The 24944-nt window shown below is 36.3% G+C and overlaps 1 protein-coding gene across 3 annotated transcripts in view; it reads left to right on the top strand.

Moving 5' to 3' along the window:
• Positions 1–24944, top strand: part of PRMT7 (protein arginine methyltransferase 7) — a 67880-nt gene that overhangs the window by 40922 nt on the left and 2014 nt on the right. For all 3 annotated transcript variants that reach the window (XM_051974941.1, XM_051974939.1, XM_051974940.1), the window contains exons 9-17: positions 6738–6865; positions 12126–12264; positions 14955–15038; positions 16911–16958; positions 17617–17706; positions 18156–18317; positions 19650–19724; positions 20665–20825; positions 24179–24275. In XM_051974941.1, the coding sequence (XP_051830901.1) occupies positions 6738–6865; positions 12126–12264; positions 14955–15038; positions 16911–16958; positions 17617–17706; positions 18156–18317; positions 19650–19724; positions 20665–20825; positions 24179–24275 (984 nt within the window). The remainder of the gene's footprint in view (positions 1–6737; positions 6866–12125; positions 12265–14954; positions 15039–16910; positions 16959–17616; positions 17707–18155; positions 18318–19649; positions 19725–20664; positions 20826–24178; positions 24276–24944) is intronic.

Below are 24944 nucleotides of genomic sequence, written 5' to 3'. Positions count from 1 at the left end.
ACTGTGCTACATAGATGGTTCTTTCATTATATTTTTTATTGAACCAGTTATTTCAAAAACACATAGCTATCTCTGTCTGTCCGCATGTATCAATGACACCATGATGTGCCTTGTGAAAGCAGTACATTTACTTACTTTTTAATGGGTAGATTTTCACTAATAATGCCAAAAATAACAATAAGACCAATGAACTTTGAACTTTTGAATTCATCTTATGTATTGGGATATTTAGTGTATCCTATTCTCATTGTTCCTTAGTATTTGTACATTTTCATATTTTTTTAGCTCATGAAATAAAATTTGAAAAGAAAGGGGAATTTCCTTCATGATAATGGATTGTAGAATATGTAGTAGTTAGACTGAAGTAGAATAATGTTGAATTGTTGCAGGCATCTCCTTGTACTTGAGAAGAAATAAGGTACTGCCCAAAAGAACCATCTTTAGCTTTAAAACATTGTGGTTTAGATTGTCAGCTACAAAAGGAAATGTACTGATGGACTTACAGTCCATCATCTCTGCCTTGGGTATTGTGATTGTAGCATTCACATCATTGAACTCACTAGAGGTGGCTAGGTGACCCAGTCAATCACTCTGGGCTTGGAGTTAGGAAGACTTGAGCTCAAGAACAGCCTCAGATACTTACTGTGTGACCTTGGGCAAATCAACCTCTGTTTACTCAGTTTCTTCAACTGTAAATTGAAGATATCAAGATCATCTACCTTTCAGCTTAGTTTTTATTTTATTTTATTTAAAATTTTAAAATACCTTTTTGTTTTTAAAATACATGCAAAGATAGTTTTCAATGTTCACCCTTGCAAAAACTTTGTGTTCAAATTTTTCTCCCTCCCTTCTCCCCACTTCCTTCCCTCGAAAGCAAATAATCCAGTGTAGGTTAGACATGTCCGATTCTTCCAAACATAACAGATCAAAAAAAAGAAAAGAGAGAGAAAAAAAAACAAGACAACAAAAAAAGGTGAAAATATTATGTTGTGATTCACATCCAGTCCCCATAATCATCTTTCTGCATTCATGGCACAAGTCTATTGGTCAGCAGAATTATGAAGATAATCTAAAGCCATTAGCATAATGCCCAGCATACAGTAGCTTCTTATTAAAGAGTTGTTTCCTTTCTTCTACTGTCTGAAATTCACCATCAGATGAGTCAGTTGGTGTATTTCTTATTAGTTCTAAAACCTAAAAACTATTTTTACAACTAAAATACAAATTCTACAAATCTGAAAAAACAGAAAAATTAAAAAAATTAGCAGAAGAGTAGAAACTAAATGCAAACTTTTATTCTAAAAATATATTCACAAAGCTTTATAAATGTTTGATGAGTTGTATTGACACTCCAAAGGAAAAGACTATGGGCAAAGAAATGACCCAATAGAAATAAATGTTTAATTTATAACATAAGTGTAGTGTTTAAACATATGCGTCATTTGCCATCTGGACCTTATAAGTAGAACTACTTGCTTTATTTCTTTTGTTATTTGAAAAGTCTTTAGAATCCTAAGGAATGTCAGTAAAGTGATAAAGTCAAGTCATGAATTATATAATACTGAAGCCTTTTTGAATTTAAAGTGATTAATTTTTTTTTTTTTTTTTGTTTCACTTGGTATGTCTGGTCCTTTTAGTGTAAAAAACACTTAGAGATTTCTTAGGGTTGTGAGGGCCAGTGTTGCTGGGCAAACGAAAAGAAAGAATGATTAAGTGACCATACAGCCTTTGTTTGAAGATCTCCAAAGAAACAAATGGAGTCTGCCATCTTCTGGAGTACAGCCCTTGGCACTGCTGAATAGCTCTGATGCTTGGGACATTTTTCCTTAGGTTAAGCTTAACAGTTCCTCTCTGCAACTTATCCCTTCTGTGGTTGTGCAAAGCAGATTCTATTCCTCTTCAGCAAGACAGCCTTTCTGATACTTAAAGGCAACTGTCACATCCCTTTTAAGTTATTTCCAGGCTAAGCATTTCTGTTCCTTCAGCAGATCCTTCTCCTTCTGGTTGCCCTCCTCTGGATACTCTAACTTAATAATATCACTACCAAAAGGTTCTTGCAGCTGAACCTAATACTCTAGATGTCTGATAAGGATGAGTGCAGTGAGCCTATCACCTTACTGTTTCTACATATAGTGCCTCTCTTAATGAAGCCTAAGTTCACAATCACCTTTTTGGATGCTATATCTTACTATTGACCTTTCTTGAGTTTGTAGTCCATTAATGTGCTTTAATCCATTTCAGAAAAACTGCTAACTACTCATTCTTTATCTTAAATCAAGAAAGTTGGACTAAAGTTTGACACTTTACATTTATCTCTGTTAAATTTCTTCATATTAGATCTGGTCTGTTGTGATGTTTTACATCCTTACTAAGTTCCTTTTTTAAAAAAAATTACTTTGTTTTAAAAAAATTAAAATTTTTGTAAATAGTAATATTATTTTTTCCAATTACACATAAAAATAATTTTGAATGTTTACTTTTTAAAATAAGATTTTGAATTCCAAATTTTTTCCCTTTTTTTCTTCTCTCCTCCCTTCCTCCCTAGCAAATAGTCCAGTATAGGTCATACATATGCAGTGATGTTAAACATATTTCCACATTAGTTGTAAAAGAAGAAATAGAACAAAAGGGAAAAGAACAAGGAAAAAAAAGTGAAAATAATATGCTTTGATCTCCATTTAGACACCATCAGTTCTTCCTCTAAACGTGAATATCATTTTCCATCAGGAGTCTTTTAAAATTGTCTTGGATCATTGAATTGCTGAGAAGAACTAAGTCTGTCATTGGTGATTATCTACACAATGTTGCTATTACTGTATACAGTGTTTTTCCTGATTCTGCTTATTTCACTTAGCTCTAGTTTATGCAAGTCTTTCCAGATTTTTCTGAAATATGCCAGCTCATCATTTCTTAAAGCAAATCACATTCCATTATGTCCATATACCACAACTTGTTCAGCCATTCCCCAATTAATGGACATCTCCTCAATTTCCAATTTTTCACTACAAAAAGATGACTTTCTATTCCAATGAATTGGCTATTCCATTTGGCTTTGTGTAATATACAAGTTTAATAAACATACTATCTCTACTTTTATGCAGGACTTGAACAAAAATATTTAAAAGCACAAGACCAAGTAGAGATCCCTGGAGTTTTCCTTCTAAATTGAAAGGATATATAAATCAGTTATTTAATCAACAAATATATATTGTGCACTTACTGTGTGCTAGAGATACATATACAAAAGATGAAACAAGCCTTTCTCTCTCTCTCTTTTTTTTTTTTTTTTTTTTTTGGCTGAGGCAATTGGGATTAAGTGACTTGCCCAAAGCCACACAACTAAGACGTGTTAAGTGTCAGAGACCAGATTTGAGCTTAGGTCCTCCTAACTTCAGGGCTGGTGCTCTGTCCATTGCACCACCTAGCTTCCCCAAGAGCTTACAGTTTAATGAGGCACAAAACAAGTACACACACACACACACACACACACACACACACACACACACGTACGTACGTATTTATATATATATATATTTACATATGTGTTTGTGTATATATCTATATCTATATCCATATATATATATATATACACATATATATTTAAATACAGAGTAATTTCAAAAAGAAATGCAGTTCAGGAGAAACTTCATGCCTTAAAGGAAGGGAGGGATTGCATGTGGTGGATGTAAGGAAGGGAATGTGTTCTAGGCTTAGATGATGGTCGATATCAGAGGATAGAGGAGAGGGAGTTTGGGAAATTAGGAACAAGTTACTTTGGGTGTATCATAGAGAGCTGGAGGAGGAATAATGGCCCTGGGAGCTAGAAAGAGAGCTTGGGATCAGGTGGGATAGGGCTTTGAAAGCAAGAGTTTGTATTTGATCCTAGAGGCAATAAGAGGTCACTAGAATTGATTGAAGAAGGAAGTCATCTGGGCAGCAGCATGTGGATGGCCTGAAGTGAGCAGAGACAAAGTCGAGAGGAGGCTACTGTGATAACCACATGATACTTGTGTGTGTGGAGAGAAATGATATGCATGGGGTGAGGGAGTGTGATACTCAGAGGATATGTGTAGCCAATTGGAAAGAGGATGGAGCCCTTGAGAGGAATAGGATAGGGTGGGAGGAGAAAGGCTTTGGAAATGGTCTCTGGGACATCTCTTACCTTTAAGGAATGATCACTCTGTTTAATTATTCAGCCACTTCTCAATCCATCTCATTGCACTGATTCTAGCCCAGTTTTTTAATATTTTTTCCTACAAGAATAAGATATTTTGTCACACACTTTGTTAAAATCTAGGAAAAATCTGTTTATAGAATTCCCTCTTTCTACCAACTTTATCAGAAAATTAAATGAGGTTACTACTGCATTTTCTCTTTTTGTTGAGATCATGTCAGCCTTTTGTGATCGGTTTCCTTTTCTAAATGTTCACTAACCAGATCGTATGACATATTAAAAAAAATTTGCTAGGAATTTGACGTCAGTTTCACTGCCCTAAAACTTGAGAAATTTGTTCTTTTTGTTCCTTTCCATTCCAGTAGTATTTCCATTCTATGTGATCTTTTAGAGATGTCATTATGTATTAGTGGCTCAATGATAACATCTGCTAGGTTGTTTGTATCTAAAAATGTCATTCTTCTGGACCTGAATGAACTCTTTATGGGTAGCTAAGTTTTCTCTATTTATATTGTTACTCTGGGGTATGAATTCTCTATTAATCATATTTGTTCTGTGCTTTTAGTCAAAACACCATTCTAGCTAGATAGGGAAATAAATAAAAAAGAATTGACTAACTTTTTTCCCCTTGTCATCTATTATTGTCTCACCCACCTTTCTTTCTTTTCTGTTTCCTTTTTTAATCCTCTTTCTCAGCTCATTTTGTGCTTTAATTGTCCTGAGATTGGTATCAGGCTTTTGTATTCATCATCTCTTACATTCTTATGCTTCAGTGTAAACATGCCTTTTAAAAATACTTAACTTTTAAAATTAATTAAAACATGATTTTTCTCCATCCTCCCATTGGAGGGGGGAAAATTTTTAACAAATATGCAAAATTAGACGAACAAATTCCTTCATTGATAATGTTCAAAAAAATGTGTTTTGAGTAACATATTTTCTCATTGGTCTTCTGGGATTGTAATTGATCATTATTTGTGTTTACTTACTATGTTGTTATTGTGTTGTATAAGTTACTCTCCTGGTTTTGCTCATTTATTCCATCACTTTTCTGTACATGTATTTTATTTCAATTTTATTTCCATTGTGTGTCCATGTATTTTAAAAAGCTTAGTTGATTCATGAATTCTGGGTACCTTCACATTGGTCTCTTTAGATCACCTATTTTCTTCCTTTCCTCTTCTTTGCCTCTTCAGAATTTCATTCTTGTTATCTCTCCATCATTCTTGGGCTAATTTCTATGGTGGAATTTTAATTCATAGCATTCTATTCATCTGAATAGTTTGAAATTTGTTTTTCTAAAATCTAGGGTATTTGCTTTGCTTTCATTTCCTTCTTTATCACCTAGGTTAAGAGGTGCCGGCCTCTTCAGGGTTCCCATCATTTCTATCCCGGGTTTTTCTTATTGGTGAGAATCGCTTCTAGAATAGATTTTACCCTTGTTGGTTTATCTACCATTTGAAGGAGGAAAGGATCATTAAGGCAAATCAAGGTAATAATAATGACTCCATTTTTATTAGAGGGAGCGCTGTAGTATGTTCACACTCTGATGCCATCCTCTGTGCCTATGTTTCCAGATTCATATATTCATTTTTCTGGCCAGATGATCTTAAACCTTCCTCCCTCATGATCCCTTTTTGCCTGAGAAATCTTTATGTGACCCTTGGTCTATAAAATAGGTATATGATAAGAAGTCATCATTTTGTGACTCCCACTTTCAGTGATGAGACCTTCTATTGGGTCTGTAGTATGCTTAAAATACTGTATGCCCCCCTTCTTCAGGAATGCTTGAGTTCAAATCTGACCTTGCATTACTTACTAACTTTGTGATCCTGGACAAGTCATTTAACTTCTATATAGTTAACCAAATTTAATATAACAGTAATTGAAATTTAGCACTTAAGGGGAAAAAATCCTGCTCTGTTTTTTGCAAAATTACTAATTGGATGAAAAATATAATTTGAATATATTAAAACTTTATAAAAGTGTTTTTGGGATCCTGGCCATAGACTTCTTGCAATGAGGTCCTTCATAATGAATCTTTCTTATCGTGAATTGTGTTATAGCAGAAGTTCAAGGATTATATCTTTTTTAATTTAGCAGACCAAGTTTCAAAATTTTCTTATTCTTTTTCTCAACCCAAAATAAAGATATTTTAGACCATTGTAATATTTTGGGAGGGAAGAGGGCTAAGCTGTCCTTTGTAGTATAATTACTGTCAAAGAAACATCATTTGCTCCTCCAGGAGAATATGGGTTGGAATATGGGTTGATTAGTGTTCACAACCTCCATATGACTAACTCTCCATAAACTTCATTTTGAAAACTTCATTGTGAACCTGAAGTAGAATATTGCTATTATGGCTCATTGAGAAGAAGTGTGGAATCAGTTGGGTAGAGAAAAGGGGTCTACAAATCTGAGCAATTTTTAATCATTTTGAATAATTTCTATTCATTACTCATCACTTTGATTGTTTCTTACTCCCCATTTGATTTTCTCTTAAAACATTTTTTCCCTTTTTTTTTTTTTTTTTTTTTGCTCTATTTTGGTAAAATCCTTTTAGTGGCGAGATCATTGGATGCAGTGTGTCTATTTTCTGCCAAATGAGGAGCCAGTGGTCCAGGGTGAATCCCTCTATTTGACTGCTCACCGTGATGATTATTGTGTGTGGTACAACCTTCATAAAACCAGGTAAATAAGTCCAAAAACATAAATGGACTAAATGCATAATTGCTGAAAATGTGGAAAACTTGTCCCTATTTATATTTTTGCATTTGATTAGATTTGTTTGTGAGATCCTTCAAAGTCCTATTTGATCCCTCATCATATTGTGGTGGTGACCCTGAAATTCTCTAATATGTGCTTATAGAGGAGGTAGAAATAATTCTAGAGTGACCAAAGATGGGAAAAATAACTGACTACATTTATGTGAAAAGGGTTTGATTAAGTGTATATGAAAGAGATCTGATGCAATTGTTGTGATTGAGTAATCAGCTATCTGAAAGAAAGGAAGATATCAAAGGTGTTGAAAAAAATCTTATGCTTTATAAATACCAGGAAAAGGTGACAAGAACATCAATATCTCTTGACCTATGTGACTATTTTCTCATTTGTGTGAAATTTTTTTTTGGGAGAAGCATCTACAGATACATTGAGGATATTTTTGATGAGAGTAGTAGTAGAAAATCAACTGGCCTTTTACTAAGGATATTCCACAGTAGATTATTTATTTGCTATCACACAAGTGATTGAAAGATGTAGAAAATACAAGATATTACTGTGTTTATTTTTGTTGACTACAAAAAAAATTTAATTTAGTAGAGCAGAATGCCTTCTAAAAGTTTGTCTTCCAATAGAGTGTTTCCTTTGCATGAATCAAAATTATTCAAGTTTTTAATAAAGGTAATAGCAGAGACAACCCTCTTCAAAGATTTCTCTGACCATTAATATCAAGTGAGATAAACCTAAATGTTTTCACCCACTATTATAGAGAAGGCCTAGTGCAGAATTCTAGTTGAAGAGGGATTCCCTGTAGCTGTCAAGTTTCCTTTATGCTCTTGTTTGTGGATGACATTGTGCTTGCAATAAGTCTGGGGGCATTGCATCCATAATCAAAATCCATAATTATCTACCCAGGAAAAGCCCAGGAGATGTTTAACAAATATTTGTTGAATTTAAAATAGGTAGAAAAAAATGTCATTTGCTTTATAGAATCACAGAATTTCACAAAAGGGAAATTGGTAGTCACCAATTGCAAATCATTTTTCAAAAAAACTCAGTCATTTCTATCCAATATTGGACAAATGATTACCTAACCTTTGCTTGCGAGTGGATGGAAACTTCCTGTCTTCTGAGGCAGCTCATTTCATTTTGGAAAGTTCTGATCCTTAGAAATTTTCTTAAACCAAACTTGAATTTGATTCTTAAAAGAGTTCAGTCACTGCTCATTTTGCTTTTAAAAACAAAGTAAGTCTACTCTTTCTTTCATGTAACTCTTCTACAAATTATTTCCTACTTAATTCTTCTCTTCTCCAGAATAAACAGCCCCATTTCCTTAATTTGACCCTCCTGTAGCATGAACTGGAGGCCGTCTGCCATCTGGTTTCTCTGTCTTGGACTCTTTTTTTATTCTTACCAAGAGTGTGGTACTCAGGCCTTTCTTTAGTCTACACATATGGCCTGATGAAAACAGCTCACCATCATGCTTTGTTCTTTTAAGGAAGAGAAGGTGATAAATATATATATATATATATATATTCTCCCCCCCCCCCCCCCCCCACTTTGGTCTCTAAAGGCAACTTGCTTTTTTAATGAAATTGCTTTTCTTTATGTCTTCTTGACATAAAATCTTGAGAATTTCTAGCCTTTCCCTCTAGGACAGAGAGAAAAAAGGATACAATTCTGCTTAAAATAATTTCATGGAGAAATGTAACCAGTGTAAGCCAATTGCTGTCCTTTCTCTGAAGATTTTGAAGTCAGCTTTCCTGAATAAAACTTGCATATCAGTTTACTTCATCCTTTTCTGTTATAAATTCTGAGATGAATGGTAATTTTATCTCAAGGTGCTCCTTAATTTATGTTTGAAATAGACCTTTGAGGCCGGTGATTTCATCCCCCCATGTTGGAGATGAGGAAGTCATGCAGGCAGCAGTTATTGGGAGCAGAATTTGAACCCAGTTCTTCCTTACTCCCAATCCTATCTCTCCGTGACATTTTTTTTTTTTTGTTGAAATTTATAGTTTTGTTTTTTTAAATTGAAGCTTTTTCTTTTTTCTTTTTTTATTATCTCCCTAAAATGTTTATTATTAAATGTAGTTGTTATATTTACATAATAATAAAATACAAGCAATTAAATACATGTAAATCTTGTTGCTCACAAGAAATCAATTTTGCAGATTCTTTATTTTCCTTTACGAGTGATAATTCATGATATCTAAGGTGAAATGGCAATTTTCATTTCCTTTTATTTTAAAATTATTGTCAATTTAACATGAAATATCAGGAAAGACAACCAAATTTTTTTTACAACTCTCCTTATCAGATTATTAGTTATTTTCTCAGTTTCTTTAAATTTTGTTTTTGTTCATTCTATTATAACATAACTATAAAACTTTGTTGCCCAAATAATAAGGGAATGCCTTATTTAAACCATTAATGAAATATTTAGTGAAATTATAAACAAAGGTGGTTTGTAGATTAGTAATCTTATCTATCCAAGAGAGAGGTAAGACAATGATATAAAGCAATAAAAATTTACTCACGTTTGGCTTATCTAAGAAATTGTAATACTGGTTTTTTTTTTTTTTTGTTTGTTTGTTTGTTTGTTTTTACTGAGGCAATTGGGGTTAAGTGACTTGTCCAGGGTCACACAGTTAGGAAGTATTTAATGTTTGAGACCAGATTTGAACTCAGGTTGTCCTGACTTCAGGGATGGTGCCCTACTCTCTGTGCCACCTACCTGCCCTGTAATAATGTTTTTAGAAGGTAAAATAAGCTTCTGCCAAAGATTAAGAGCAGAAGCTTTTTATTTTCAAAACATATGCAAGAATAATTTTTTACAATTAACCCTTGCAAAACCTTGTGTTCCATTTTCCAATCCTTTTGTACCCCCTTTCCTAGATGGCAAGTAATCCAATATGTGTAACGCATAAAAATATATGTAAATCCAATATAGGCATATATATTTATACATTTGCTGCACAAGAAGAATCACATCAAAAAGGAAAAAATGAGAAAGAAAACAAAATTCAAGCAAACAATAACAAAAGAAGTGAAAATGCTTTGTTGTGATCCACATTCAGTTCCCAGATTTCTCTCTCTGGGTGTAGATGGCTCTCTTCATCACAAGATCATTGGAACTGGCCCGAATGGTCTCATTATTGAGAAGAGCCACATCCATTAGAATTGATGATTGTATAATTTTGCTGCTGCCTTGTACAATGAAATCCTGGTTCTGCTCATTTCACTTAAATCTTGATGTCATATTTCCTCTCCCTGACAGCTGATTCTTTCATGTGGGTGAGAGTTGGGTCCAAAATAGAGCTTTTCCCTTTGAGGAATGAAATGGTCATTAAAGAAATTGGAAGATCATTGGCTTTGCGGTTGTTGTGGGACCTTACTGGCAGATGTCCGGATAATTTCCAGTATTGTGACTTTGTTCTAGATGTGTGAACTCTCTCATCTCTTTTCTCTTTTTAACCTGATGGTCTTTAGTATACGACAATGACCATATTATTTCTGTCTTTGCTTTAACTGCTCTTTGTACAGATGCTCTCTCTGATTTTATGTTCTGCTACCTGAATTTCCTCACAAGTCTATCTTCTTAATATGCAATGTTTATCTTTCTCCTCTTCTGTAACATCTTACATTAGAATAAAGTATTTCTTTCCAGAGATATTCTAGTCACAGTTGTTATCTCAATAATGTCACATTTGTTTCCTCTTATGAGATTCTTCTTCATTTTCCTTCTTAGCCCCACTAAGTACATTTGTCTGTAGAGAATTTGAAGCCACAGGCTTTATTTCTGGCTTCTCTTGTGAACTTTTGGATTGTTTTTCTGCTGTTCTTTTCTCTACCTTGTACTCTAGCCATTCTCTTAGTCTGTATGTGATCTGGAGACCTTTGAGAGTCACACAGTTAACAAATATCTGAGGCAGAATTTGAACCTAGGTTTTCTTGATCTTTCAAAGAGTTCTCAAGGCCAGAATTATTTTCATGATAATATTAATTCCTAAATTCAGTGAATATTGATAGACATAACCCACATAAACAAAAGTTCTTTGGGGATCCTCAGTAATTTTAAAAGACAAAAAAAGTTTTTGAACCATTGTTCTATGGTTTCAGCTTGTGTGTAGCTGTATATAATTTTCTCTCTTCCTCTTCCTTTTCAGTTTGAAAGCACTTTGCTAGGGTTTGCCAGGTTCTTAGGAAAATATCCTTACTGGGTCTTGTTAAACACTCAGAAGCCTATCATTCCTGTATTTTAAGCAGTGAACTACAATCTAATTACCATACTGAGACACTGTCTTCTTAATCAGTTGTTCATTTCTCATTTCTGATTTTCTTTTTGAATTCTTTTCTTTGATAAATATCATTTGTGCCTCCAAATTCTTCATAAAACCTTGTCTAAGATTCCATGTTCTGTAGTAATGAATTCTAGTTTCCTTCAAGCAGTATCATCTGTACCCATATAAATCAATAGAAGTCTATAATAGACATTTTGATGAAGCTTAGTATATTCTCTATCATGTCTTGGATCCAGACTCTGAGAATACACCAAATAATGATGACAACAACGCCATCTTGGTTATTGTTATTAGGTTGACAAATTCATGCCATTAGTTTTACTCAGCTGGGAATTCCAACTGCATCTCCTATTGATATTGGTTGGGGATAATCTCCCATGTGACAGTGCCTGTGGGCTGATGTTACCAGCCTTGAAGGGAGAGTAGTGGCTCTCTAGGCAGACCCCTGCTTTCAATTTGTTTCTTTATCTTTGCTTCCATGTGAATCTTTCCACCATCTAACTCTTGACCCTGGCCAGGATTCTTTTTTCATGCCTCATATCCTTTTTCCTTTGGATTTTTTCACAGTGAAGCTCTTTTAGCTTTTTAAAAAATCTTGCATTGTCATTAATAATCTGAAAATTGGAGAGCTGTTTTTCAGGCTTTCTTTCCCCTTTCTTATAGGAAGAAGAAGAGCTTGTACTTAAGTCCCGGAGAGACATAAAGCTAGGCACAAAGTGCAGTAAATGGCACACCTTTTCATGTTTTCCATATTTACTTGGAGAGAGAGGCCTTTCCCTGTCCACCACCAGACTGTATTTTGTGAATGATTTCAATCCCAGAAGAGTCTTTTCAGTCTTTATTATCCCATTAGCTCTTGCTATCCTCTTTAGTGTCTCTGGATATCTTGTTAGTCACCTTAACCTTTAGTTCATGGTATGCCCTAGGAATGAAAAAAGTAAGAATAATTTTCATGAAGAGCGTCCCGTCTGTGAATGTCAGGCTCATTTGCTCTGGAACCGGCCTCGGTTTGGAGAACTGAATGACCATAAGAGAACAGAACAATACATCCAAGCACTGAAGAAGGTAAGGGTTGGGGTTTTTTGAATTCAGGAGAAGAGTTCTTTTCCTTTCCTGAAGTGTTTTCTGTCTGGAATTCACTACCTTGGTTCTCCTTGCTCTAGCTGCCTTATGCTTGGGAATTGGATCAGATTGTCTCAAGGGCCTGCTCCAGGTCTCATTTGGAATTTGGGAATATACAAATCTGCTTTCTAGACAATTAGTGGATCTTGGCTCTCTGAGGGGCTTTTCCACTCAAGAAAGCGTAAGAATGAAATGCATGTTCTTCTGAATTATTGTTCTCACTACGAAACTACAAATATTTGGGAATATAAACATATAGCTTATATTTATATTCCCAAATATTTGTAGTTTCTTAGTTTATTTATAACTTTAGTTCTATATAGTTTATATTCTAGTGTATTTTTGCTTGGTGTTAACTAAAGAAGACTGGATTTATCTTAAGAGTGAAATTGCTGTGCTGAAGGTCACCCACGGCTGATGTCCTGTTCAGGAGTCCTTATTGTCAGGGCCACCAAAAGACAGTTTGTGATCAGGGATGATGTCAGTCAACCTCAGAAGCTTGGGTGTGGGGGCAGCTGGGTGGCATAGTGGATAAAGCATCAACCCTGGAGTCAGGGGAACCTAAGTTCAGATCCGGGTTCAGACACTTAACATTGCCTGCCCAACGAACAAACAAACAAACAAATAAATAAATAAAAGAAGCTCAGATCTGTCTTCAGAGCATCCTCTGCTTTTCTTAATTTCATCTGTGAATTTGCTTATGCTTCCAGAATTGGATTATGATATTAATTTGTGCTATATCCATTCTAATTGGCTGGGCTTGACTGAGGTTTATATTATATAACAATAGAATTAATCCTATGCTTAAATTAGAAGCTAGTTTCCTTTTGAAAACTCTCTTTGTAATCTAAAAGTTCTCTAATCAATATCTCACAATCACATAATCACAATCTTTTTTTTATTTTAAAAAATTATTTTCCCCAGTCACATGTAAAAACTTTTTTTCTTATACATGTACATTCATAATATATATCTCATGTTGAGAGAGAAAATTCAAAACAGAAGGGAAAAATCATGAGAGAAAAAAGATAAAAATAGTATAGATTGATCTATATTCAGTCTCTATAGTTCTTTCTCTGGATGCATTGGTATTTTCCATCCAAAGTTTCAGAAGAACCAAGTCTATCATAGTTAATCATTGTACAATCTTGCTGTTACTATGTACAATGTTTTCCTGGTTCTGCTTGTTTTGATTAGTATCAATTCATGTAAATCTTTCCAGGACTTTCTAAAATCAGTCTGTTCATCATTTTTATAGAACAATAATATTCCATTACATTTATGTACCATAACTTACTTATTCATTCATTGCCCAGTTGATGGGTATCCATTCAATTTCCGGTTCATTGCAACTACAAAAAGGGCTGCCACAAACATTTTTGCACATATGGGTCCTTTTCTCTCTTTTATGGTCACTTTGGGATATAAATCTAGTAGAGACACTACTGTTTGATAGCTTTTTGGGCAGAGTTCCAAATTGCTGTCCAGAATGATTAGATCAGTTCACAACTCTACCAACAATGCATTAGTGTCCCAGTTTTCCCCCATCCCCTCCAACATTTATCATAATCTTTTCCTGTTATTTTAATCAATCTGAGGGGTGTGAGGTGGTATCTCAGAGTTGTTTTAATTTGCATTTCTCTACTCAATAATGATTTAGAGAATTTTTTCCATTTGATTATAGATAGTTTTAATTTCTTCATCAGAAAATTGTTCATATCAGAAGGAATTGTTTTTAAGTATAGCAAGAATGATTTAGGTTAGATGTTCTGATGATAAGGTTTGAGACATTAGATTATGAGACCTTAAACATTTTCTGTGATATTTAAAGGGAAGACTTGCAGTATATTTCATATACTCAGAAGTCAACAAGTATTTACGTGTTTTATATGTCCAGTGGTCTAGAGATTGTGGGGATAGTGTGTTCCTGAGGTTAGAGAGCTCAGAGTTTAGCTGGAGAAACAAGATATAAACATATGAAAACAACTAGAGAAAACACAAGATACAATATAGTTAACCAAGATTGTCTGGTATAGAAACTCTGTGCTATAAGAATTCATGAAAGGGAAAAAAATCATTGTTGACTAGAAAATCAAGGAAGACTTCATAGAGAAAATAGTGCTTGAGAGAAGTGAAAGGATTGAATTGACAGAGAGAAATGCGGAGGGAAATGACAGAGAGAAATGTGGATATGAGGTAAGCGCCAAAGTTGATTGGAATGAGTGATGTGTGTAAGGGACAGTTTGTGTTGGGGAATCATGAGATATAAGGTATATTGAATGGTGAACTATGCGGTTCCGCAGAGATGGTTTTGCAGATAAAATGATTTGTAATTAGTAGTATTGTGCATAAAAAAAAATCTGAATTCCTTAAAAACTCCTCTCCTGAATAGGCTAAGCTGACCTCTTCAATCCTGTTCCGAGACATTGTTTGCTTAACAGTCTGTTTTTGAGATAATTTCTATAGATGTTAAGGTTTAGATCACATTTAATTCTTGTTGATTCTGAAATAATAAAGGCAGATCAGTGACTTTTTTCTTTATTTAAACTGGCAAGGATTTCTTGACAAATGATATCTGAAAACCTTTTAATCTGTAATAAAAGTAGATGCTGACAGTTTTTTGCTTCTTTTAGGTATTGAAAGCAGATAGCGTTTGTCTCTGCATCAGTGATGGCAGCTTGCTTCCAATATTGGCTCATTGTGTAGGGGCAGAACAGGTAATTGCACATTTTTGCTTTCTTCTTAGACCCGTTTTAAGGTTATCTACTTCTAACACTCTTACCTCAATTTTTTGTTTCTCGTTTATAACTTTTACTTTACTCACATGCTGAACGGTTTTGGTATATTGTTCATGTAATGGCTGTTGATGTCTTCAAAGATGGCAGGACTTCCCTGCATTCCAGTGTGATGTGAGGGAAGTACTTTCTGAAGGTGAGCAGGTGTTCTGGGAAGCTGTGCTGATGGAGTGCAGTCTTCCCTGGCTAGGAGAACTTTAAACAACAGAAGCCTGAGAACATCCTAGATTCAGAGCAGAAAAGCAGAGAGGCCTGGTGGCCAGATGATAACTGGGTTTGGGCCAAAGCAACTCAGAGATAAATCTGCTACAGCATGGAAAGGTTGCAATTTGTGTGGCACAGGAAGTGCTCATACCAATGAAACTGTCTTTAAAAAAAATTTTTTTTTATTATAGCTTTTTATTGAGAAAACATGTGCATGGTAATTTTTCAATACTGACCCTTGCCCATACCAAATATGTATACATATTTATACAGTTATCTTGCTGTACAAGAAAAATCAGATCTAGAAAGAAGGTAAAAATAACCTGGGAAGAAAAACAAAAATGCAAGCAAACAATAACAGAAAGAGTGTAAATGCTATGTTGTGGTCCACACTCATTTCCCAGTGTTTCTTCTCTGGGTGTAGCTGGTTTTGTCCATCATTGATCAATTGGAACTGATTTGGATCCTCTCATTGTTGAAGATATCCACTTCCATCAGAACTGATCGTTGAATAATTTTGTTGTGTAAGTGTATAATGCTCACCTGGTTCTGCTCATGGAAGTTCATGGAAGTTTCTCCAGGCCTCTCTGTATTCATTCTGCTGGTCATTTCTTACAGAACAGTAATATTCCATAAAATTCATATATCACAGTTTATTCAGCCATTCTCCAATTGATGGGCATCCATTCATTTTTCAGTTTCTAGCTACTACAAAGAGGGCTGCCACAAACATTTTGGCACATACAGGTCCCTTTCCCTTCTTTAGTATCTCTGGGATATAAGCCCAGAAGTAACACTGCTGGGTCAAAGGGTATGCACAGTTTGATAACTTTTTGAGCATAGTTCCAAATTGCTCTCCTGAAAGGCTGGATCCGTTCACAACTCCACCAACAATGCATCAGTGTCCCTGTTTTCCCATATCCCCTCCAACATTCATCACTGTCTTTTCCTGTCATCTTAGCCAATCTGACAGGTGTGTAGTGGTATCTCAGAGTTGTCTTAATTTGCATTTCTCTGATCAATAATGATTTGGAACACCTTTTCATATAGGTAGAAATAATTTCTATTTCATCATCTGAAAATTGTTCATATCCTTTGACCATTTATCAGTTGGAAAATGGCTTGATTTCTTATAAATTTGAGTCAGTTCTCTATATATTTTGGAAATGAGGCCTTTATCAGAACCTTTAATTGTAAAGATGTTTTCCCAGTTTTTTTCTTCCCTTCTAATTTTGTCTGCATTAGAAACTGGCTTTTAAAAGATCTTTTAAGGTATTAGTATTGGTTTGGCCATACTCTATTCATGCCCTTTAGATATATGCGTTAGAATGAGGAGGCTCTAGTTAGTTCATGGGCATAGCCTGGCAGAGTCATTAGAACTCAGCTTGAGGCTTGAGACTCTCAAGGCATATTGCTCAAATCAGTAATGTGATTTGTGTTCCTAGACAATGTGGGCAGTTATTGGAATGGATGGGTGGTACTTCCTAATCTGTCATTTATTATGCTCTTACAAAGTTTCAGTATTTACAATTTTCTAATGATATTAAGAATTCAAGCTAGTTGTGACTAATGGTACATAATTCCCTTTAGGTATTCACATTAGAGAACTCAGCAGTGTCACATCGACTGATGAAAAAAGTGAGTGGATAAATATTCAGGGGACATGATGGATTTGGCTAGACTGGGGATATGTGAGATTGAGCATCTGGCATTGAATTATTGTTTTGGATTTCGTACTTTGAGATTTAGAACAAAGTGGAGAAACAGGTGACCTGTAGAATATCCTATTTTCTGCTTGAGTATAAACTAACATATGGCACTATGTTTTAATTTGTTTTTGGTGAAAAATCTGAGGTTACCTGTTCTTACCAAGCCTTTTTCCCTCATTTCACAGAAAAGTAAAAAGACAAGAAGAATTTTGAACTTTGTTAGTAATAATTCTGTCTTGTTTGTCTGAGCAACAGTCCCACCTGGGGGATAAAGTTGATCACATTTGTGTTCTTGTCCTTACCATGTAGGTGTGGTGGAAGGTAGTAAAGTGTCAGGAGATGAAATGGGCAAACCTGAAACTCTTCTCAGAGCATTGTGTTGCCACAAAAAAAACCAGATTTTCCTTACAAGAGGCATTTGTTTTTAAATCATGCTAGTTCTTTGGTAGTCTTATTCTTGACACATTGTGATGCTTTTATACCAAATACACATAAAAGAGAAATTAGTGTTTGGAAAACAAAGACTACATTGAGACTTATTGATTGAAGTTGTTGAAAAAATAACCCAATTTATTATTTTTTCAAAGATTTTTAAGGCTAATGGTCTGGAGGATACAATTACTATAATAGAGAAGCGTCCTGAATTACTCACCTCTGCAGATTTGGGTGATAGAAAGGTGAGTAATAGGTGTCATCTCTTTGCATTAGTAACATATATTTGCTAAAAGCAGTACTCCAAGCCATCCATCTCTCTCTCTCTCTCTCTCTCTCTCTCTCTCTCTCTCTCTCCCCTTCTCTGCCTTTTTTTTGTTATTATTAATTAATTATTATTATTAATTAATATTAACATTAGTTTGTTACCTAATCCAATTGATTATTTTTCTTTACAAGAGAATAAATACTGAAATATGAATGGCATGCTTATGCAAGACTTCTAAAAAATTCTAGTATTAATCAGTCTCATTGCAAACTTTTAAGTAAATTTTTTTTATCATGTCTACAAGTCATGTATATTTTATTAAAATTGGAAAGATGTCTTTCCCTCTTGCATGTTTAGAATTTGTGGCTTACACTTGACTCAAATCAAGTCAGGCTAATGGTTTTATTTCTTTTTCTGATTGTTCAGATCTCTGTTCTTCTTGGAGAACCTTTTTTCACAACAAGTCTATTACCATGGCACAATCTATACTTTTGGTATGCAAGGACAGCTGTGATTGAACATCTTGCTAACAATATCACGGTGTTGCCACAAGCTGCCTCCTTGCACATGGTGGTTGTAGAGTTCAAGGTAAGCTATATGGAATAATTTTATTTCAAATAATTTGGGTTAAGATGAGGCATTTGAAATTACGAATATTGTAGGGTTCAGTCTAATAGAATCTTGTTTTTTAAGAGCCATTTTTCTTTTGTTAATTTTGTCAATATGATGTATATGAGGTGGAACTTGAGTTGTCTTTTCGTTTCTCTCAATGATTTGGCACTTTGTAAAAATATGATTATTGATAGTTTTGATTTCTTTTTCTAAAAACTGTCTTCACATCCTTTGACCATTTCTCAATGGGGGAATGGCACCCCTTTTTAAAAAGTCTGTCTCACTTTCCTCTACATGGAGAAATGAGATCTCTATCAGAGAAATTTGATATAACATTTTCCTGTTTTCCTTCTGATTTTGGCTGCATTGGTTTTGTTTGTGTGACCCCTTTTTTACTTAATATAATCAGTATTATTTATTTTACTTCTTGTGATCTTCCCTTTCTCTTGTCTGGTTATATTCTATTCCCTTATCCAGATGTAACATGTATTTTTTTCTATGTTCCTTTAATTTGCTTATAATATCACTCTATTCCAAATTGTGTACATGACTTAATCTTTATATAGATATATAGATATCTAGATAGATAGATAGATAGATAACCTCAAAATTTTTAAGTACATGATTTGGACATATATCTCTCTATATGATAAATACAGATAGAGATATGATGTGAGATATTGGTCTATGCCTAATTTTTTCCAGACAGCTTTCTAGTTTCCCAGCAGTTTTTGTAAATTAGTGAGTTCTTGCATCAGTGTCTTATGTCTTTGAGGTTATCAATGAGTGCTCATTCATTTCTATATGTTGTGTGTCTAAGCTGTTCCACTGACTCACCAGTCTGTTTCTTATCTACTACCAGATTGTTTGAATGATTACAACTTTGTGACATAATTTGAGATTTGCTACTGCTAGCCCCTTTTCCTTAACGTCTTTTTCATTGATATTCTTGATTGTTTTCTTCTTCCAGATGAATTTTGTTGTTTTTTTCCAAACTCTGTAAAATACTTCTTGGTACTTTGATATGACACTAAATAAGTTAATATGGCTAGTGTTGTTATTTTTATTATATTGACTAGACCTAGCCAGGAGTAACTCCATATTTCTCGAGTTGTTTAGATTTATTTTATCTGATATTTTAATGTACTTTTTAAGGGACTGTACATTTTGGGGAGATTTGGTTGTGGGTCTATTTATGGATATGTGATTTTTCCCTTTGCATTTCTCTCTTGGTTTCCCAACAAAATTTATAGACCTGTTTCTAATCAGCTTGGTATAGGATGTGAATGTTTGTTTTGTTGTTCCCAGGATCTTTGGAGAATCCGAAGCCCATGTGGTAACTGTGAAGGCTTTGATGTTCACATTATGGATGATATGATTAAGGTGGGCATAGTCTATCATTTTAAGTGGTAGTGGAGTAGTTCCACTCTGATAGTGTCAGCAGGGATATCCTGCAGAGGCGGGTGTTGAGATGACGTTATGTCTCTAGTGACACAGCATTTCACTCTCCCATCCCTGGAGAGTGGGCTGGGGTGTGGGGCATGGAGGCTTCCTTAATCTTCCTTGGTTGGGGCAGCCCCGGCTCAGCCCCAACTCTCACAAATGGTGGAAGTGGATATGGGAGGTGCAGCCTCTGCTGTGACTGATGGCAGGAAGCAATGGCTCTTCTTTAAGGTACTTTGAAAAGGTGCTCATCCCAGCACACCCTGTGACAATATTGCAGTGGTGGAAATTGGGGCAGAATTTTCACTCCATTAAAAATGAAGACAGAAGATGAAGATTTCAGGCATCAGCCTTCCTGCTTTCCCTTCATCCCTTCCCAAATAAGCAGAGTCTTTAGGTGGCTGTAAGGAAGCTGATTTTAGGAAGCCCATTGAAAGAGACTGACAGACTAGCAAGGGGTACTAATCAAGTCTTGGATCAAAGGAGAACAGAAATCAAGGTGATCCATTGATTTTAAAGCAATATGTGAAAATGAGGCACATCTACATCAAAGGCCGGGTTATTTGCCAAGGCCAGCTCTCATCTGTATCTCTGCCTGGCTCTGTGCTGCCTCATCCCTTTTCTCTACACCCTGTTATTTGTGGGCCATTGTAATGCAGAGAATATTAACATGGGAATGAGGAGGATCGGGGTCATATGTCAACTCTGACCCTCTCCATGTGGGAGACCAGGGGCAGGAAGGCACTTCACCTGTAAAAAAGAGGAAGGATACTAGCACTCCCTTATCTCATCCTAGTGGTTGGGGTGAGGATGTTTGTGAACCTTCAGATGCTGTAGAAATTCAGGTGGTTATTTTTACTGCTTGTTCTTCTCTCTTCAGCACTCTCTAGACTTCAGGGAAGCCCGGGAAGCAGAGCCTCACCCTCTCTGGGAGTACTCAAGCAGATGCTTGTCGGAGCCCCAGCAGGTCCTGATGTTTGATTTCCAAAAGCCTGTCCCTGAGCAGCCACTTATTGCTGAAGGTTCCATCTCCCTGCAGAGGTGAGCGGGTTCTCGGATGGAAAGTTGCTCAGTTCCCCAGAATAGATAAGTGAGGAAGACTCTTTGACAGGGCATCCCAAAAGATGGAGTGGATTCTTGTTGTCTCCCACTAAAAGGACTTCTTTTCAGCTTTTCCTCCCTTAGTGATCACAGAGGATATGGCTTTCAGTGCAGAAAGCTTTTACAAAACCTAGCTTTTGGACAGACCCTGACACTGACCCTTCTTAGGGTCCTTCTTGCATATTATTAGAGATTCTAGTTCCTCAGTTATAAAAGAATCAATTTCTTAGAAGGTATTTCTTTTCACTTTCTCTCCACTTAGACTACTCTGTCTCTGATATGAAGCTACTAGTTTGTGGGAATTTAGTGTAGGAAGAGCCTAGTTTTTGTTTGATCCACAAATTTTATTAGGGATTTAGGAACTCTCCAGTAACTTGGCCCATTTTCTTATAGCTGCCGAGACATTTTATTTTTGTTTATATGGTTATGCTTTTCAGTTTAACCATTTCTTTCACTCTGCAGATACAGTACAGTGCTGCTGTTGTGGTTCACAGGCCATCATTGTGGACTTCACAAAGAAGAATTATAAGGCTGGCTTTTCCTTGCTAGGGATGGTTTGTTGAGCTGTTGGCAGAGGGCCCTGCTGGCCAGGTTCTGAGGTGTTAGGAGGCCCCTGGAGGAGCAGCTCGCAGTTAAACAGCTCTCACTCTTACTTCCATATAAGTGCTGCTATAAATGTTTTAGATATTTGGGGACTTTCTTCTTGGCCAAACAGTGGCTTCCTTGTAGTAGAAGTCCAGTAAGAGGATCTTTGTTCAGAGGGTATGGGCATTTTAGTAACTTCATTTGCATTATTAGTATGAATGCACTTCTTAAAGTTGTGAAAATGCCTCTGAAGAACGGAGAGCCTGTACAATTGAAAACACTGAGTATTTGAGGAAATAGTGTTTGATACTTCATCTTCGCAGAGAGCTACCCCTAGATACTTTACTTATGGGTAGTGAACCAAGGGAGAAATGTGAAGCAGTAGCAGGAAGAAGCCAAAGTAGGAGTAGAGATGGGGACGTGGTTGTGGTGGAGGAGGCAGGACTGCCACAGAAGGACTTCTTCCACAAGGGGACCAAAGGCAGAATATTTTTGGTACAGCTTTTGTTTAGTCTCAATTTTTAGGAAACATGAATGTAGGGGGAAATTGCCTTCCCAGATGGCTGTACCATGTCACAACTCTGCCAGCTAAATGGCTTTCTGTACCCCTCTCTTTTCATTTATGATTAGCTTCCAACTTGCAGGGTTGGTCACCTTTGATCTTGCTCCATTGCTCTTTGGAATTCTGAATTGTCTGTGCTATTCAGATTTCCTGAATACAGATATAAATACATTGTATTTGAAGATCTTTCTCCTGGTTGTTTGCAGAATTTGTTGTTTCTTAATGAAACTGTTACATTTAACCACATTGTGCCTTGAAGTTTACAGCCTTTTTTTTCCCCCCTGGAGGTGATCTATGGGTTTTTTTTTTTTAAAATTAGTATTTTGTTTCCTGTGTTTAGAAGTTCTGGGCAGTTTCTTGCATTACTTCTTGCTGTTCCAAGTTTTTTTTTTTTTCCCCCATTATGTTCTTCTGGGAGATTGATAGTATGTTGTCTTTACTCATCCTGTCTTTAATATGAATATGTTTTGTCTGTTTGTAAAGAATTATTAGTTTTTTTTAAAATAACTTTTTATTGATAGAACCCATGCCAGGGTAATTTTTTACAGCATTATCCCTTGCACTCACTTCTGTTCCGATTTTTCCCCTCCACTTCCTCCCCAAGATGGCAAGCAATCCTTTACATGTTGAATAGGTTACAGTATATCCTAGATACAATATATGTGTGCAGAGCTGAACAGTTTTCTTGTTGCACAGGGAGAATTGGGTTCAGAAGGTATAAATAACCCGAGAAGAAAAACAGAAATGCAAGCAGTTTATATTCATTTCCCAGTGTTCTTTCTTTGAGTGTAGCTGCTTCTGTCCATCCTTGATCAATTGAAACTGAGTTAGATCTCTTTATGGAAGAAATCCACTTCCATCAGAATACATCCTCATACAGTATCGTTGTTAAGGTATATAATGATCTCCTGGTGTAAAGAATTATTAGTAAAGAATGTTAGTGACATGGTGGGAGAGAGGTGAAGGCTGAGGAGAGACATCTCTTGTGGGGAGGTAGAATTGACCAGACTTGGCTACCAACTGGCCATGGAAATTGAAGGAACCTGAAAAAAAGTCATGGATAATTTTTAGCGTATGACTTGGGTATTAGAATGATTGTGTTACCTTCAGTAGAAATAAGGAAGTTTGGTTTTTTGACTTGGTTGAGTTTGAAATGATAACGAAATACTCAGGAGATAGCCATAAGATATCTGTTGATGTGGGACCAGATCAGAAATCTTTAAACAAAATCACAGCATCTCAGAGTTAGAAGGGACTTTGCAAGTCACCCCTCATACAACATTGTACCTGAACAAGAATCCTCTCCAATAATAACAATAACTAGAATTTGAACAACTTTTTAAAGCTTGCAAAGCAGAAGCCCCCTAGGATGTACCTACAGTGGTGTCCAAACACACCTCTGCCTTTTCCCTGGATAAGTCATTGAGAGTTTAGAAAAATAGTTATTTCCTAAGGATAATGAAGTTCACCCTGCTCTTTTTTTCTGTTGTGAAGGATGTACTTTTGTGGGAACAGATATTAAGTACTCCTTGCCCAGCATACGCCCCCCAAGCAGTCCCCATTCAGGTCTGCACACACTGATGGAGCTCCTGCTGTGTGTTCTGCACAAATATTGCTTTCAAAGGGCTGAGAGGCCAGTAGAAGAACAGCAATTCTTTTCAGAGCAAGGTGAAACAGAGGCTAAGCAAAATGGCTTCTAGGAAGACTGCAGTCAGAGCATTACTGCCATTGTCTCAGTGCATGAAATGACCTTTTGCTCCATTTGTCTCTGTCATAGTTCCTGCTTCAGGATGTCCCATTTTCTCAGCAGAATTGGAAATTGCAAGAGGGAAAAGGAAAGGGCTTTAAGGCTTATTAGGTGCCCTCCTAATACTTCTTTTGGAAGATGATTTTACTAGAACCCTCCCAGCTCTGCTTTTCAGGTTATGGGATTATTAACCCCTGAGTGGGCATGGCATCCAAGGCCCACTGTGGCTGAGCCTGCTCTCCCCTTCCTGGTCTGAGCTGCTGTGCCGTCAGAGCTGGAGCTCTCTGAAGAAGACTCTTTTTTCAGGCAGGTCCAGGACTAACCAAGAAGTGGTGGGGAGCTGTTATTTTGGTTTGTGGAGAATCTTCTTATGCCGCTCATCATAGCCTTTTCTTCCAGGCCTGGAAGGAGCCATGGAGTGGTCCTATGGATGGAGTACCACTTGACTGCCGAGAGCTCGCTCAGTACCGGACTCATCCAGATGCCGGAGGCCCAGGTATCTCTGCAGGTTGTAGAGTGTGGCTGGGGCAGTGCCTGCCTAGATTCACTTCTGTAAAGCCGTTGCATCCATGGCAGAGGATGCAGCAGATGCTGTATACATGCCCATCTGAGTCCCGTTCCTGGGACACATTTGCTGCTTTTGCTTAATTGAGACCTGGCTTTGGACTGCCTTATTTCTTCCAAAACTCTCTTCAGTGCCGCTTTCTACATGAAACCTTTCCTGATCTGATCATCCTGGTTTTCCCACCCCCAAGTCTACTTTGTCTTAGTTGGTAAACTAAGGTCCTTGTTGTTTTCTTCTCTTTTCACCTCTAGTGCCTGGCACGGGACGGATACTTAGTTAATAGTAATTGGTTTACAGACTGAGCTAAACACTTGAGTAGCTGATGGTTGTTTTTCCTGGTGGCCATGCCTGTAACTTCGTCAGCCACTTTGACTGTTTCTGCTTGTGTGTCTCCTGTCACCCCCAGTCTGTGACACACCTGGAGTAAAAGGCCACATTACCAGCTTAGGAGCATGGAACCTGGATAACTGGCCAGTCAAGCTGGCACAGGACATACCCTAGAGGGCTAATTCATGTGATTTGGATGAGCCTGTGAGTTTAATAATGATAATAACAATAGAATTAATCTAGCAGCTTAAATTTTCAAGAAACTTTATAAAT

The sequence above is a fragment of the Antechinus flavipes genome, chromosome 2 (assembly GCF_016432865.1).
Source record: "Antechinus flavipes isolate AdamAnt ecotype Samford, QLD, Australia chromosome 2, AdamAnt_v2, whole genome shotgun sequence".
Classification (NCBI taxonomy): domain Eukaryota; kingdom Metazoa; phylum Chordata; class Mammalia; order Dasyuromorphia; family Dasyuridae; genus Antechinus; species Antechinus flavipes.
The sequence above is the reverse complement of the archived record's forward strand: the minus strand, read 5'-3'. Positions and strand labels throughout refer to the sequence as shown.